Genomic DNA, 16,461 nt, shown 5'->3' with positions numbered 1-16,461 from the left:
GAAATGGTAAAATCGCCAAGGTTAGTCTTGATAAGGCTTGTTCTGCGATAATTTATTATGCTTTGTTAACACAGTCTGTGTTTGCTTACCTCGTTTCTGGAAAGGTTCTGAATTTCTTTGGTTTCGTCTTGCTCTTTGGTGGCGGCGCTAACTTCCACGCCACCGTCTGAACTGCACGAGGACTTGTCCGATAACGAGACACTGTCGTTTCTCTCGTCGTCGTCCATTGCATTTGACACTTCGAGTTTTGGGCGCTGGCTTGGCAGGGCCTTCGTGGACTTTTCTTTCAACCTCATTTTTTCCCCAACTTGTTATTTCCCACAAGGAACACGGAAGGGCTGAACCAAGAAGTAGTTGTCTCGACGACGCTGATCCCCTGTTTTAGAGAATGTAATCACGAAAGGTACGGGAGAAGCACCAAGTCGGGAGCTTTTCTCACTCTATGGGAAAGCGAAGTCTTGTATTCGTGGGGTCTTTTCGCCTCTCTGCGGGTTTGTTTGCGTGCTCTCAGTCGATTCGGCTGATTTTCTTTCTCGCCTTCAGTTAGAACGCTTCAGCTTTTTCGATTTATACTGGTGAAACCGCTGTTGGGAAATAGATAGGGAAACACAACATAAGTCGTCTGAGCAGGTCATTAAAAAATTGGTGATGTGTGAATGATTTCAAACACGACATATTTATCGACAATCTTTTTGAGGATTCTTGGCATGTTTATAGTGCGGCAATCAAGTTGCATCGGGAAAACTGCAATTGTATGCTCTCGTTCAAGAATGTGGATGGCAGGTACGGACCCAAAGAACGCTGGATACACAAATTCTAATTTGAGGAGCCAATCGTGGTCATTATCGGCGGACGCCATCCATGTCTCTTCCCTATTTATGCCTCTGTCAAGTGCACGGCTGTATTATTTTATTTTATTTTTTCCGGGATCAGGATCTTCCAAAACTCTCGCCGTTGACAAACGATTATATTTAATATTTAGATTATGTCTTCTCGTTTTTATTAGACTTCGGCAAAACTTAGATACTCCGAATGGCAAGAACAGTTTCACGGAGGACTTGCCATGATCTCTTTATATGAGCGAGGCATTTCGGTGCGTCCATCTCGCCATGCCCAGGATGACACAGAAAAAAGGTTCTCTGGTATGGAAAACGATTGCTAGGTGGTTTGTTATCTATAGTAAGCTCACAATCATCTGACTAACATTGGATAACTGCAAATGGGAATAAAGGCTAAACTGTTTTGGTATTATGGTAGCGAGATCGAAATGATACGAATTTTTCTTACATATTCGTTATAGTCGGGCGCATAACAGGCGCTGTGCTCCGATTGAAAAAGCACAGGAAACAAGTATAACAAGTTTTTCATGTGATGAACGTTGTTTCTGTGCAATGGGCGCAGGCATCTGAATTTGTACCACCCAGTTTTTGTATTCGCCTTGTACTTGCATTGGTCAGTTCTGTAGAGTAGAAGACGTATGATATAGATAGCCTTTACGGTATCTTGCCTCAGATCTCTCTTGAACGATCCTGAAATTTCAATCCAGGCTATTTTGCCGGAGCTGCCATTTCCTCTTTCCTCCGAGCAACAGATTTTTTTTCAAGCTTCCATTAGTGCAAGAGCGGACCAGGAAAAGTCCTCTCGTGGAAGATACCGCCAGCAATCAGCTTCATTATGATGCACGCCAGCAGCAGTAGCAGCATTGCTCCTGTCGAATCCCGCGCGGCTCGTTGGCGACAGCAGTTGAGAATCCGGCCCCAGCCGCATACCAACGTAGTTAGGTCATCATTCGCACAACTCGTTGCCCAATTCCCCTACCCCTCCTACGACGACAACGACGGCGACCCCACCGCCAACAAAGCTTCGCCCAACGCGACCGCATCGAAGGTTTCAGAGTTGGCACACGGTGGCGTAGTACCAGATCTGGATCCGCTCACGGCGTTGGTCCGGGAAACATCGGAACAACAACAACGTCTGGAGTCGTTGGAATTAAAGTATCGCAAGGAAAAGGCGTTGCGCAATCGAGCCGGAAAAGGTGGGGCTAGCGATCAAGGACGGACTTTAGTCGAATCGGAAGACTATGATGAAAATGCTGTCACCTTGCAAATGATTGACAAGGACCTGGCGAGATTGCCGCCCCCAAAAGGCTCCGGACAAAATGGATCCCAAAATCTTGCTGGTGTTGTTGTTTCGAAGGACGAGGATACGGCAGGCATACCCACCAGTAGCGGTACTAGCGATGAGCGCATAAAAACGTTGCGCCGTGTCTTGTACATTTACGCCTGTGCTCATGCCGAGGCAATTGGCTATCGACAAGGCATGCACGAAATTGCTTCCTACATTTTGTTCGCTTTGGAGTTGGACCAGCAAGCAGAGGAGAGTCTCGTTGCCGTCGCCACCAGCCAAGAGCAAATTGCTTCCGATGCGTACGAACTACTCGAAACTATTTTAACATCGATTGAGTGCGTCTACGACGCAACGCCTCTACCGGGTCAACACGAAAAACCACTCGAAGCCAGCGCCCGACGTGTACTGCAAGGCGTGCAAACGTACGATGCTGCCCTGGCGTTACGTCTGTCTCAATTAGGCGTACCTCCTCAGTTGTATCTGACCAAATGGATGCGATTGATGTACAGTCGCGAAGTCACGGATGTTTTGTCTCTGTGGGATGAACTTTTTGCTTACGTAGGCGAAGGCAGCACGCTGGTGACCGTTTTGGAAGCCGTGGCTGTGGGTCGTTTGTTGTCATGGCGTGATCGTATTTGCACCGATCCAGATGCGTTACACTTTCTCATGAATTTGCCCATCGAGACAAACGTGCAACGGTGGCTGGATTTATCTCGAAAGGTTATTCATAAACAAGGCATACCGTTGCCACCCATCAAGGCCACGACACCGGTCGCGCCAGCTACATCAATACCCGCGTACGCCGTGCCGCACTCCGCGCCAACCGGGAGCGTCAATAGTAATTGGAGCCAGCCCAATGCTTCTCTGATGTCGACCCCCCAACGAACGTTTCCGTCAGAGGCTGGCAACGAATCGGGAGTCTTTTCCGTGGGTCGCTTTTCTTTATCAGCGGTGAAGGAAAAGTTTGAACAGGCGAAACACACGACGCAGTCGTTGAGCAAACGCTTGTACGACGAATGGGAGCAGCAACAACATCACCGCGCCACGGATGCTTTCGAACGCCCTTACTCCGACGCCTTTCCGGACAGTGAGCACGACACTCCAACAGCGATCAATGACCCACTGACTCAAGTTCCCTACCGCAACGACGACACGGCGGTTCCCGCCAATGTGTACAACGGTCAGTCGACGCCGCAACGGCAATCACAAGCTTCCCCACCTACTTTGGAATCGCAGTGGGCTAGCCGTGTGCAATCCGACGTACACGTGTTGCAGAACTATTGCATGACCATGGAACGGAGTCAAGCGCACGTCCCGGGCACCGTGTGGGAAGCCTTGGCCGACTTGGAAATGCTGCGACAGGATCTGTCACGTCGAGCAGCCGGGACCAGGCGAACGTGAGCGCGAGCGAAAACCTCACGGTCTCCTGTATGGGTTGGTCGGCGGAGCCGGGCCGGCGATAAGGCCGCCAGTGACGCAGTCATTGCTATTTTGGGATGGTCTACAACAGAGGGCGGACTGGAAAAAGTGCGTGCCTTGAAGAGGGGGTCGTACCGGAGAGCCATGGTGTGGTGCTTGGAGGGTGTGTTTCGTTGGCAGCGACTATACCGGTGCCGAGCCGGAAAGGGAATGGTAAGAGTGATTGTGGTAGTAGTCGAGAAAACGTAATGATTGCGATGGAGAGCTGTTTGCCACCTTCTTTGTGAACGCCAAGGGATTGCTGACAGTGAGATGCTGATTGTACCGTACAGGCGCTTCCCGAACTAACTCCAGGGCGAAGCCTACTACGTATGTTCCACTGGAAACGAGACCAAAATTATGGAACGATGTTCTGGTCGAGCATTGATCAATGAGTTCCCTTGTTGTGATTAGGGGAAGTTTGGAGGAGAGGAAACAAAATACGATTATTGTGGACGCGCCGTCACCCTCGAGAATTGGACGGATGATCCGTTCGTGGATCACGAAGTGTGCGTCTCGGTCCAACAATCGATGTGCCACAGATACAAATGTACCAACGAACAACGTTCCCGTGGGGAAGAAGAAATCGATGGAGCGCCCTGTTGCCTACGGTTTCCGTACCAGCTACTGTAGTATGAATGCAATTCCGTAAAGTAGAATGCTGCTCACAAGTCCAACGATGCGTCGTTGGAATCGCTTTCTCCCGTGCCGTTGGACATTGATAAAAAGGAAAGTAGCCAGGGGCTGGATTCAATTGACATTTTTTGCATATTCCACTTATGCTTGTACCGGTTCCCTACGAACCACGAATATCAATTTATGTTACAGTCACGATTTGTTTCGGTCTCGAGTGAAAATGACTGGAATGGGAGGGTAGGGCAATAGACGAATATGGATGATGGCAGTGTAAGTAGGTAGCAGTGTAGGTAAGTACCGGAAACAGGCATTCCACCATCGCGCGCCTCTGTCCAGTGCACAGCCCACTCGACTAGGGGAAAAAACCCGACATCCCAAACCCCCCATTGCAAACCCAACAGACGACACCTACGCTTCCCAAATTGTATATATTTGTTGCTTGGGTGGCGTGTACGAATCTTGAATCTTCGAGGCGTGCCACAACGGCACCCGAACGTGTGGACTTTTGGTCACAGATACTGGAGACGTTGTTGTTGGTGAACGACAGTGTGCGACAAAAAGGCGTACGATTTTCCCCACTCTGACCGATCGTTTCGTGGCCAAGTGGAAATCACTGTCTGCTGTGTTTGGCCCCAGTCCATTGGGTGTGCGTACTGCAACGACGACGACGTATTTACGGATTCGATTCATTTCGAATTGGTGATTCGAGGCAAAGCCAAAGTTCGGAACGAATACGAAGATCAATGTCCGGAATGCGCTCGACTCGACGGTACAATTCCCGGCAGTCGTCGTCCTCACCGCGTGGAGTCCTTTGGTTCGGCAGTAGCACCATTCCCGTGGCGGTTGTACTGACTCTGGTGGGGATCGTGATTCTCCCGGCGTTCCAGCACCCGCACGGGTGCTGCACGGTCGACGCCTTTGCCTCGTATCTCTTGTCCACGACTGGATGTAGGACGGATTTGGATACTACCGAAGTCATTATGAATCAGCTGGTAGTCGCGGCGGGTGAGGAAGAAACCGCCAATAATGAGGTCGTCGATGGGGAGGAACCGATTCCTTCCTTCCACGTCGTCGTTGCGGACCACACGGTAGCCGCCGACGGGAGCCTCACCATAGCCACCCCAGTGTCCTCGTCGCACCATCCAATCCTGCTGTCCCTACAAATTGTACCGACACCACCGTTGTCACCACAATCCACACACGTCAAGGACTACCAGTTCGTCGTCCAAACAACCGAAGGCTGTCGTTTCGTCCACGGCGGTTGTGACGACGAACGTCGCATCGCGGGACGGGGATCCGAGACGGTACAGCTCGCGATTCCTCCGCCGACGACGGAATCGGTGCGGGGAGCAGACGTGTGTACCGTGTGGGGTGGCTGGGCGGCCGGACACCACGCGGTACGATTGACTCCAGCCGTCGTGATACGACTACATGCGAACGAACACAACCATCCGGGGGATGCGCACGTGGCGGAACCGACGTGGTTCGAGGTTGGGACGGAACAAGGTTGTACGGATGGTGGTACACTCGTCGACGCCGTGGGGATGGGATCGCGACTCGTCGTGGAGGACACGGACGATCGGTACGGGAAACTCGGGGTGAAAACGGAGGTGGACGCTGTACCGGCGGAACTGTCTCTGTACTGGTCACCGCGGCCCGGTGGGGACGCCTCGGTCAACGAGTCGACCATCGACACGTTGGTGCTGGAGACCAGTCCGGGAGCCACGTTTACGGACGGAGCGTGTGGAGGGAAACGGACCGTCATCACCAAGGAAATGCTGTCCAACACCGCAGCCTGGCCGCAACTGACGATACACACCGAGCGAACCGTTTCGGTGTACGGGGTGTATGCACTCACCGGACCCGACCACGTGGACAAACTCTACCGTATGGACACACTGACTCTGGAATGGAGTCCGCCGTCGACTGACTACCGAGCGCGTAAAGAAGCCGGGGAGAAATCACGCAATCGCCGGAATTCGTCACGGAACACACACCGATCGCCCAAGTTGCCCCGTGGTACACCGGTGGATCCGCAAAGAGCCATTGACGCGGCCGCCCGCCGGGACGCCTCCGACATTCAAGCACAGGTGGCACGACACAACGCGGGGCATCGGAAAGAAGAAGGCGTTCACCCGGGAGAAGGGAAATCCCGCGAGGGCAGACGTCGTTTTTCGCGACGGATGACTGGAGAAGCCTTGCGTCGGGAACCGCAACTCTCTAGGCCCTACCCTCCCAGGAATCTTCGCCACCGACCGTTCCCGGTCGTGGAGGGAACGGAGTATTGCCTGGCCATGGCCTTCTTCGTTGCCGCGCACGTATTTGTCATACAATTCTGTCTCATTTGTAGTCAAAGACCTAAAGGGCGGAGAGTATTGTAGTTTAACTGTAAGTTGTGACTTTTAGTATAGCGTTAGAGAAAAAACCAAATCTCCGAAACGAACGCCTTCTTATGTTCAAATAACGACGCCGTTCTCTATTCTTTCTTGATGGTCTTGTTCGTTACTTTCTTGCTGCGCTTGCCAAAGTACCGGCCGACGAAGAATTGGAGAAAGAGGAACAGGTAGGATCCGTACATGACGAGGGCGGCGAGGTTGTTTTCCCGAGACAGCCAGCAACCCTCCGCCGGCGGTGCAACGAGCATGAGGTACCAGCCAGCTACGGTGACGGCGACCCCCACGACCATTTGTGAAATCTGCGCCACGGTGATCCAGACGGGTTGGAACCAGGCCGGTTTGCGGTGCACGGCCATGAGGAAGTAATAAAAGTACATGAGGGCGTGGACGGCGTAGTTCATGGCGCAAAAGACAATGCCCGGTGGGGACTTGCCCACGTAGCTGTGCCAGCAGTACAGCAGTACGGAAATGTGATGGTACCAGTGCAGTAAAATGAGTTTTTTCTTGTGAATGACAATGAAAAAGGTGTCAATCAGTTCCCTACAGAGGTTGGGAAGGAACGGGAGTGAGAGTGCGCACTGGATTCGTCGTGTGGGAGACTGTTCCGTCAGGAATTATACACGGAGGCGGGGTTCGAGTCGTGGACGTACGGTATCTTGCTGAGTACAAAGAGGTTGACCCAGAATCCGGTGGATCCGGACCCAAAGTGCGATTCGGGATCGAGACACAGATTTTCGGCCCACGTGTAGTGCCAGACGTTGTGTGCGAGTGCGGGTGCGACGCGGAGGAGGCCTACGAAGGAAAAGACGCTGAGGGAAAGGTTCCAGAGCGCCATGGTCCGCCGCCAATTCCAAGCGTCGCGGGTGGCAAAGTAGGCCTGGCCGAGTACAATGCCGGTGGCGTAGAAAAAGAGAGCGACGAGCGGAATCCACGGGCGTTCCTCCATCCAATTGCGAAAGCCGGAGTTGTCCGCATTGATTTCGAAACTGGAAAGGAAACGAGAAAACCGACAAGGCGGCAGTTGGTGAGTGACAATGACAGCGTGTTGGCTTCGTGGTAGGGTTACGGAAACACTATCCCAAGGTCACGTCTCTGGCTTATAAATTTTTTTGGTACGTTGTTCACTTGGTGCTCCGGAGGCGTACGAGTATTGCATACTCGAGATGATGAATGGGGTTGTTTGTCGAAACGGAAAAAGATCCCAGAGGCATCTTTCGTGTTTTCCATCCGATGGCGAACGGGGACGATGGCTTGGCTTTGCCCAATGCTTGCTTGTTTGCACGAATACCCTTCTCAATAACCAACAACGACAACGACAACACTGGGGTTCGACGTACGCAAAGTAGGTTTGTCCGTAGGTTGGATAGAGACAACTGAATTCTTCGTAAGGCAAGCCGGCACTATTGATCTTGACGCAGGCTTGTGAGCTATCGGACGGATGCCACTTCATGCTTGCTGTGTGCCCTTGAAAAGTTGGATGGATGGAACGAATAGACTAGATGGGTAGGAGCGACCGGATGATAGATGGCTCGGGAATCCTTGGAGCGAAGTCGAATTCCAATGCGAGCACGGTGTGTGAGTGTATGTGTGGAAGAAAGACTTCGTCGTTCGACACTGCCTACCACTGTTGATGGGTGTGTACGGGAGGGGTGAGTAAAGCCGAGAAATGTAGGGAAGGTATCCGAGAAACGAGAAATGGCCAGTGTGGTGGGTAACGGTACGGTAGGTTAGACCTAACACCCGTAACTGGAAGGGTGTGGTTGCTTTTGGTTGGTGGGTTGCTGTGCTTTTGTCATTTGGGGGACAGCGGCTTCGCGTGCACACGCTGTCATCCCAATCCTTGGGACACACGTACGGGTATCGACTGGTATAGGTAATAAGGTACCCCCGTTCCCGCTTTCGAACCATCCCAAAAAGCGGCATCGACGTGGCATCGAACACGGGGTTTGTCGGAGATTTGGCGCGGTGTGCCGGGCGGGAGGGGACTTGGGGATTCCCCGTTTCGATCCCGCTCTCATCCAATCCCGTGTATGGGCGCCATCCAACCCCTCCTTGGGGTTGGGATCGGTATCGTACGTCGGTTCCTACCAAAATACGGAAGTGCTGACGGTACCTCGAACAGTAAGTTCACTATAGCGAGCAATGGGACTTGTACTATAGTCGTATTTCCCGTCCACCATACTTCCTTTCGTTCCTCTCCAGTCTACGGTAGATTACAGTATAGTGCTATGCATGGTCAAGGTACGTAGATGGGTTCATTAGCTTTTACAGATTCAGTCTTGTTTCAATTCCTTCCTTCATTCCTTTTTCTTGGTGGGTCTCGTGTCGTTCCACCACTCCCGCGCAATTGCATCCACCACCAAAAAGCCCTTCGTTCACGCTTCCCAACGGTAACGTTTCCAGTGACACACCGTCGAGTGTGTATAGAAGTATTTTAGAATTGATTCGGATCGGGCAGATTGGTCAGAATGATTCCGGCCGCCACGGCGGCGGCGAGGACGCCGCCTCCGGCCACGAGCAACCCCTGCGTTTTTTCTTCACTGGACTTGGTTTCGAGTTCGACCTTGGGTTCAATCGCCCACACGTTGGACTTGCCGTCCTGGTCGACACTGACCCCGCGCTCGCCGCCAAACTGGATCTGGTCGGTATCTTCCGCACGCTTCTCCCGTAACGCCGTGGCACCCACACGCGTCAGCGGAGGAACTGGACGTGACCAAAAGTAAGTATTCCAAAACAAGAGGTGAGTGTGTGTTAGTGTGTGGTGATTGGTCACGGTGCGAGTGTGTGCCGGCCGTCCGTACGCGTGTGGCCACGATTCGAACATGGCGAACGCATTTCGTCGTCACGTACCGGTGGTAAAGGCATTCGTCGGTGCCAGAGCGGCAGCAACCCAAAGAGTAAGAAGAGCTATACGGGAAAACATAATGAAGAGACCGTAACGTGAAGCTGTGTTTCTTGGTGCGATGAAGTGTGGTGGTGAGTGGGAAAGGCTTTTGTTTTGTTTTATGGAACTCTTCGGGTTGGAACGGTGCCACTTGAGACGATGGGTGTACGTGCGGGACGACCGCGACGGCGGTCGTGGGGAGTGTGACGTGACTCGCGTACCCGTACGAAGAGTCCTCCCAAACCCCAAAAAAGGGGCATGCCCGGTGGTTTACCCCAACAAAGGGTTGGAGGACGACGGTTCGGGAGCGAGCACCAAACCGCACGTGGTGTCGTGTACGAAGCGTCCGTAGTCTCTCTCTTCTACTACTCCTACTAATAGACTACCTGTACTCGTCCAATTCGAGAAAGACTGACGTGGTGGCACCGACGTCTGTCGTTTTTCCGGAGGACAACCTCACGTTGCGTGACATCACACAAGTCGTAGAGTAGGTAGGCTTCGGCCACACGGGCGTTGACCAGACCGTCTATCGGTCCAAGTAGCCGTACACTACCAATACTGCCCTCATTATTCATTATTCATAGCTCTATTAGCTAGGTAGTCCATACTGGAAATTCTGTTCGTTCTTCCTGTCGTTGCTCCAGTAAAAGGTGGCGATTTCAGTGTTGACGTTCGCGGACTGCGAGTGATCGATGCAGGAAGGGAGGATACCTACACAGCTGGGTTGTGTCTCGGGAGATGGTTATGTTATAGGAATATACGAGTCACTACGACGCAAGGAATGAATATCCGCCCGAAAACCAACGTCAGTGGACGACACCGTCCGCAAGCTGTCCGCCCATTCCCCGCAGTCCTCCGGATCGGGCTAAACATGGCACGGTAACTAACGCGCAACACATCGCAACATTCACATCCTACGAACGGTTGACGCCGTCTCCCTTTTCATTAACTACTGTACGCACAGTCAGAAATCTACACCCACCACCACAGTCACGGTGTCCCTCTGTTAGATAGATTCATCCATCCGCATCGGTTTCGATATCATCCTGCTGTATACCGATCCAACGACCCCCTCATCGATTGTTGCGTCCGGATCTTGATTGCAGTTTTGGCGTATTCCGTTGCGTCTCGAGCTCTTGTTCCCCACATTCCGTCACATTCCTGACAGTCTCCGTGAGTCTCATACACTCATATACTCATATATATATATATACATATCTACATTCATTCCGTTGACATGCGGTGGACGTGTGCGTTTCTCTGGTGCGTCGTGGTGCCTACGCTGCACGCCTGGGTTCCGTCGACTACGAATCCCGCGTCCCGAATCGGGACGCGTCGGTGGGAGGCACTCGGGGATCGGGAATTGGAGGAACCCCGGATGAATCCGGACCGCCCGGAACTCCCCGAACTCAAGGGTGACTTTGACTGGGACGAACGCTTCGGTGGCGACGACAATTGGATCGTCGAAAACGTGCCGGGAAAAATCGTGCTCAACGAAATTGAACTCGCGACGCAAGTTACGGCGCTCAATAAATTGGAAGAAACCTGGCGGAAGGAACGGGAGTGGGAGGAATACCAAGATTCCCTCAAGACCGGATTCGTTTCCAAGGCCGAACTCGCCAACGGACGATTCGCCATGTTCTTCCTCGTTACCGGATTGTTGACCGAGTACTGGACGGGGGTGACGATACCGGGACAAGTGGAAGAATTGCTTCGGATTGCGGGCGTGATTGGATTTGATGGATAAACGCTCCTACACGCGTGTTGGGATCCCTCGTACGGTCCCGACTGCGAAACCAGCAAACTTGGATTCGTAATACTATGCCATGCTACTAATTCAAAATAGTTACCCCTACAACAATAACCTATCGAAGAGTGACGATACTTCAAACAAGAAGCGTTGCCCTTTCTTCCTCGTCACTAAGAGAGTCCTCACTCGCTTCCTTATTCCGTCGCGACGACGCCTCGATTCGTCGCTTCGGGGACTTTTTCCCCCGTGGTGGCGAGTGGCTCGCAGCCGAGCCGTACGTTTCCGCCACGGCTTGGACCTTGCCGCTCGTCTCCACCGTTTCCTGAATCAAATCGTAGTGCGCGACCAAGTGCTTCGCACTCGCTTTTTTTGTCGGATTGCGCAACATTGTTCGCAACCGCTTCTTGGCGTTCTGAATGTGCGTCTTGTAGTAACACCGAATACGGTCCCGGAGTGGTTTCACCTCCGTCGAGTTCCGGTATCGATCACAAAACGTCCAGCCCTTGCGATACACGTGACCGCGAATAATCGTCACGAGGCGGTTATTGTACTCTTGTTGCGCGTTGGATTGACAACTGCTCATGGAGAGTTGGTAGTAGTCCAGCATGTGGAGTTTCAAAACGTTCTCGAGAGAAGGAAACTTGGCCCAGACAAAGTGCTCCGCAAGGATGGTTCCGGGAGGCGGATCGACGCGCTGAGATGCGGGGCGGGGTGATTCCCGGACCAACGCCATGCGCAACAAGAGAGCCTTGGCCAAGTCGGGATCATGTAGGACCCGTGCGGCCAATTGTGCCGCCTTTTGTACTTCCGGAGTCGGTCCGGTAGCGCCCGCGGACGCAGTGCTGCTTTGCCTGAGTTGGGCGTCGTTCTTGATATTGTTCTTGATATTGTTTTTGCTCTTCTGCCCAGCCGAGTTCGGACTGGGAATGGAATAGCTTACGGACCATGTCGTGGGGCATGGCGATTGTTGCGTTTGAGCGGATGGCTGGCTTTGGAGCCGAGAAAGGTCGGAAGAGTGATTTCCTGATGGTGGGTTCGATCGTGTGGGGGATGGCGGCAGTGTGGTAGCGGCGGGGTTAGTGGATGTTCGAGATGTAGATGGGAGCGCTGTCGTGGAAGGCTTGGAGGTAGGCTTGAGAACTTTGGCGGATTCGCTGATTGCCCGTTTGGTTTCTGGTGGCTTCTTGGTGGAGCTCGTGGAAGCTCGTTTGGCTGGATTTTTGGATGTTGGTGGTAACGGTTCGTTGTCGCTTTCACTGGCGATCGGTTCGTGTTTCCGTTTTCGCTGCCGACGCGACTTGCGGGGACGGAGCAAAAAGTCGGAAGGGGAGTCTTCTTCTTCTTCGGCTTCTTCGGAGAGCTGGGACGGTAGGACCACGGTCGGATAGACGTAATCTTGAGAGGATGTGAAGAACAAAGGTTCCTGGGAAAGACCGGTTTGCTGAATGGCAATGGCGTGTAGGAGCGGTCCCAGATTGGGATCCGTGGTGTTGGTGGATGCGGCCGATTCTTGCGAGAATGAGAATTCGAAATTTTCCCGGTCGGTCGATCTACGCTCAACTTTCGTTGAGCGGGACTCTTGCGAGAGACGACACGGCTTGAGTGGGGACGACAACGCTTCCGGAGAAGTCGCCAAGACTGGTAGCTTTCCACTGGTGTGTGGCGACGCGGAGCTTCCTTGTCCTAGTTCGAGGTACGTCGTCGGTAGAATGGACGCTGCCGGGGGCGATGCGGGAGACCCGGGAAAGGGCATTGGTACCGGGCGGGTTGCCCTGGAAGAAGAAAAGGGCTGTTGCGATCCGAGCCGGGCGGATCGTGTCGGGTCGGAGACACGGGTGGTACCGTGCGGTGGATGATTGTCATCCATCGGGTCACCAGAATCGGAGAGTTCCTCCTCTTCTTGCGTCAGGACGAGACCGATTCGTCGAGCCGCCTTGATGGGAGACGTCGCGTCGAGGGCTGAGTCGGTGACTTTTGTTCTTGTTGTTGTTGTATGGGCAGTTGCCGTTGCGGTTGAGCCAACGCCAATGGCGGGTGGTGGTGGCTTTCGATGCCTGGTCTTGGTCTTGATACTGGCGGTGACCGTCCGGGATCGAGTCGGACACGGCGGGGTGTAAGTCGATGGCTCGGAGGACGGTACGAGTGCCGATTCCGCCGGAGTGTCGTCGTTATCGTTATCGTCGTGGCAGTTGCTGTTGTTGTCGTCATCGTCGTTAACGTTATCGACGTCAGCCTGGAGCAGCACCAGTTCTTGCGAAAGGACACTTTGACTGCCCACAATCTGTTGAAGAGCACCGGAAACGTGCCAAGCTCTCATTTCTTGATCTTCCAGAGACAATCGGACGTTCCGATCGCCACCGGAGGGCTGTTGCCGACTCGGATCGTCCTCGTCTCGACACGGACGAGTGCTGGTGATACGTGGGATCGGTGTCGGCACGGTGGGAAGGTTTGCCGTGTCGGGTTCGTTTGGGCATCGTACCGTACGACGCTGTCGTTGCCGAGGTGCACGCATGGGGGAAAAACGCACAATGACTCGGGGGGTAGTCTTCCTTTTTCTATCTCCCGCGTCGGAACGGCGGTAGATGTAGTTTCCCGTCACCAGTCGTCGACAACACGAGACAGAAAAAAGGTGTGGACCTCCCCCTCCCTCCAAAGATACCTTGCGGAGTGGGGGAGAGAACACCGAATTTTCCAGGGTGACAACAACTCCCCAACGTACTCGCGACTTTCGTACGATACCTTACACTACGACTACGACACGACCTCTTTCCCTACTCTTTAAATAGACACGGGAATGCCGAGAACGATACGGTGGGTAGGGAGAGAAGAAATCAAACGTTTCCTCGGTACCGTATGGGTCTTTCTCGGGAGGGATTGTGGGCCCGAACTTATCGTACAGTTAGATGTTTCGAGCGTACCGTTTTTTGTTCCCGCGCTGTGTCTAAGAGTACGTGAGTTGCTGGCGTGCGCATCCCAAAACTTGCTGCCAAGGCAAGGCCCGCCCCGCCGCCCCCGTCCTATCGTATCTCGATGCGATCTATCTACTTCCACGAACGTACTACTATTACTTCTACTATCACTCTAGTACTGCTGGACTACCGACACTCTAGCTAGAAGTAGGTAGGTCCCAACGGTATCATTCGGACACGTCATATACACTGGCTATCCAAGCCCTCGTTGTCGTCTGCGTGAAGGGGGTTCGGGATCGGTCCCGGAGTGCGACGTCAGACCCAAATCCTCCCTTTCATAAAGAACCCGGAATTAGGTAGTCACGAATAGTCAGTCATGAGCCGAGACCTCTGGCACAGGGAACCCAAAGCAGACAAACGTTGACAACATATACTAACATGTACCGGACAGTAACAAAATCACGAATCGTAACTATCGTAACTAGCTAAAAGACAACCACCACCTGTCCAGGGAGCGAGTTCATGGTAGATCCCGCATTGGAATGGGATAGACTGTGAACTACAAAGAAAAAAGATTTCGGAGGGCATGTGTACCCCATTCCACTGCTGTCCGCCGGAGGGGATGGTATGCATATATGTATAATGAATGGCATTGACAGTGATACATACGTATGATATGATATGATACATTGTGTAAGAGTAGTGTTTTTGTAAGTGTGGATGTTAGTGTGTTGTATGTATAGTATTTACGGTCGACGGCCTGGGAGGTCGTGGTAAGGGTTTAAAGTAGACCAGAAAGCGTGTGAGTGCACGCCCGCTCCACAATCTCCCTTGCCCACCATCCGTGAGCGACCGATTGACCGTTCCCACACGCCGTTTACTTGCCGGTCACGGGTTCGGTAGTGGTGATTTCGGCGGCGGTTTCTTCCGGGCCGAATTTCCCGACACGGGCGCGGGCGAACATGGTAGTGTAGGGGTCGTACTCTTGTCCTTCGACGGCGATGCGGTTGTAGTGTTCCTGCAGCGTCACGGTTCCGTACTTTTCTTCCGGATCGGTGGTGAGCATGTCTTCGACGGCGTAGTATTTACCGATGCGGCCGGTTTCGGCGGCGTCTTCCAACTGTTCGCTGCGCGTCACGTCGGCCAGGAACTGTAGTCCGTTGATGATGACGTCAAAAATCCAGAGGGGTGCGTAGAAGTAGTTGGGTTCCTTGTCGACGGCCCGGAACATCATTTCTCCCTGTTTGCGCATGGTCAACGGTTCGTCCGGTCCGCCGAGGTTGCGTACGAGATTCCGGCGGGTCGGGTCGGTGACCGAGTCCATGAGGTACTGTGCGAGTTCGGCTTCGGCAATGGGATTGCAGCGCGTGACTTGTCCGTCGCCGAACATGACAAAGGGCGCGCCGCCCTGAACGACTTCTAGTTGTCCCGAGACGGATTTGAAAAACGCCGTGGGACGGACAATGGTCCAGGTCATATCGGACTGTTCCTGCAGGGCGGCTTCGAATTTGAGTTTGGCCTGCTGGAACTGCAACCACGGATTCTTGACGCAAAATGCCGAGAGCAGGACAAAGTGTCGGGCGCCGACGGCTCTACCCGCATTCAAACAATTCAACGTGGCTTGGTAGTCGATGCGGTAGGCGTCCTTCTTGACTCCCGAGCGCGAGGCCAAGCACGAGACGACGGCTTGGACCTTCCGGTCGGGGGTGCGGTCGGCAATCTCCCGAAAGACGGTCTGCAGCTGCGCTTCGTCGCAGACGTCGCATTCGATAATGTGGGCGCCGTCCATGTACTCCGCCTTGGTCTTGGCGTCGATTTTGGTGGCGTCCCGGACGAGTGCAAAGGTGTCGTAGCCTTGGCGGAGGGATTCCCGGACGGTGGATTTGCCAATGTAGCCCGTGGCGCCGGCGATGATGGCCGTGCCCAGCGGACTGGCGTCGGTGTGGGCGGTGAGAACCGACGAGACGGGACGGGGACGCGGACGGGGGGCCCAGGCCGCGACGGACGCCACGAGACACACTCCGAGGAGTCCACGGAACCGACGCACACTCATTCTGTATCTATATATAACGTGTAGATACAGTGGAACTTACAGCAAGTTACAACAATGGAGTCTGCGACACCAACTCTTGCGCGAGGGCACGACGATTTCGACAAGCGCTGGACACGGGAGGGTGTGATTGGAAGAATCTGTGTGACGAGGATTGATGTGTGTGTGTCTGTAACGTTCGAAATAAAGAGTTCGGTCAACGTCTACGTAGACCGTATGATATGGTACGGAACGGTACGTCTCGATATCCG

General features: G+C 53.4%; 7 protein-coding genes across 7 annotated transcripts; 3 read left to right on the top strand and 4 right to left on the bottom strand.

Annotated features, from left to right (window-relative positions):
- Window positions 1-1,674: 1,674 nt before the first annotated feature.
- On the top strand, window positions 1,675-4,260 carry PHATRDRAFT_55114 (predicted protein; the record flags this gene model as incomplete). The annotated part of the gene is made up of 1 exon (XM_002184707.1): window positions 1,675-4,260. One exon carries the CDS (start codon window positions 1,675-1,677, stop codon window positions 3,526-3,528), a length of 1,854 nt encoding a protein of 617 aa, XP_002184743.1. The 3' UTR covers window positions 3,529-4,260.
- A 258-nt stretch (window positions 4,261-4,518) lies between these two features.
- On the top strand, window positions 4,519-6,636 carry PHATRDRAFT_49872 (predicted protein). Its single transcript, XM_002184706.1, has one exon. The coding sequence runs from the start codon at window positions 4,965-4,967 to the stop codon at window positions 6,600-6,602; it is 1,638 nt and encodes a 545-aa protein (XP_002184742.1). The 5' UTR covers window positions 4,519-4,964; the 3' UTR covers window positions 6,603-6,636.
- Window positions 6,637-6,697: 61 nt separating this feature from the next.
- Window positions 6,698-7,566, bottom strand: PHATRDRAFT_16376 (predicted protein; the record flags this gene model as incomplete). The annotated part of the gene is made up of 2 exons (XM_002184621.1): window positions 6,698-7,157; window positions 7,268-7,566. Coding segments are annotated over 2 exons (759 nt in total), but the record flags the coding sequence as incomplete, so codon positions are not given.
- A 1,363-nt stretch (window positions 7,567-8,929) lies between these two features.
- PHATRDRAFT_49871 (predicted protein) lies at window positions 8,930-9,593 on the bottom strand. The gene is made up of 2 exons (XM_002184620.1): window positions 9,468-9,593; window positions 8,930-9,320 (listed from the first exon to the last, which is right to left on the bottom strand). The coding sequence occupies exons 1-2, from the start codon at window positions 9,538-9,540 to the stop codon at window positions 9,052-9,054; spliced, it is 342 nt and encodes a 113-aa protein (XP_002184656.1). The 5' UTR covers window positions 9,541-9,593; the 3' UTR covers window positions 8,930-9,051.
- A 944-nt stretch (window positions 9,594-10,537) lies between these two features.
- On the top strand, window positions 10,538-11,355 carry Hlip2 (high light induced protein 2). The gene has a single exon (XM_002184705.1). The coding sequence runs from the start codon at window positions 10,739-10,741 to the stop codon at window positions 11,246-11,248; it is 510 nt and encodes a 169-aa protein (XP_002184741.1). The 5' UTR covers window positions 10,538-10,738; the 3' UTR covers window positions 11,249-11,355.
- Window positions 11,356-11,387: 32 nt separating this feature from the next.
- On the bottom strand, window positions 11,388-13,568 carry PHATRDRAFT_49869 (predicted protein; the record flags this gene model as incomplete). Its single annotated transcript, XM_002184619.1, has 1 exon — window positions 11,388-13,568. One exon carries the CDS (start codon window positions 13,566-13,568, stop codon window positions 11,388-11,390), a length of 2,181 nt encoding a protein of 726 aa, XP_002184655.1.
- Window positions 13,569-14,855: 1,287 nt separating this feature from the next.
- On the bottom strand, window positions 14,856-16,321 carry PHATRDRAFT_30690 (predicted protein). Its single transcript, XM_002184618.1, has one exon. The coding sequence runs from the start codon at window positions 16,211-16,213 to the stop codon at window positions 15,038-15,040; it is 1,176 nt and encodes a 391-aa protein (XP_002184654.1). The 5' UTR covers window positions 16,214-16,321; the 3' UTR covers window positions 14,856-15,037.
- Between the last annotated feature and the right edge of the window lie 140 nt (window positions 16,322-16,461).

Source organism: Phaeodactylum tricornutum, chromosome 25, assembly GCF_000150955.2.
Source record: "Phaeodactylum tricornutum CCAP 1055/1 chromosome 25, whole genome shotgun sequence".
NCBI lineage: Eukaryota > Bacillariophyta > Bacillariophyceae > Surirellales > Neidiaceae > Phaeodactylum > Phaeodactylum tricornutum.
This window is presented reverse-complemented; position numbering and strand designations above follow the sequence as displayed.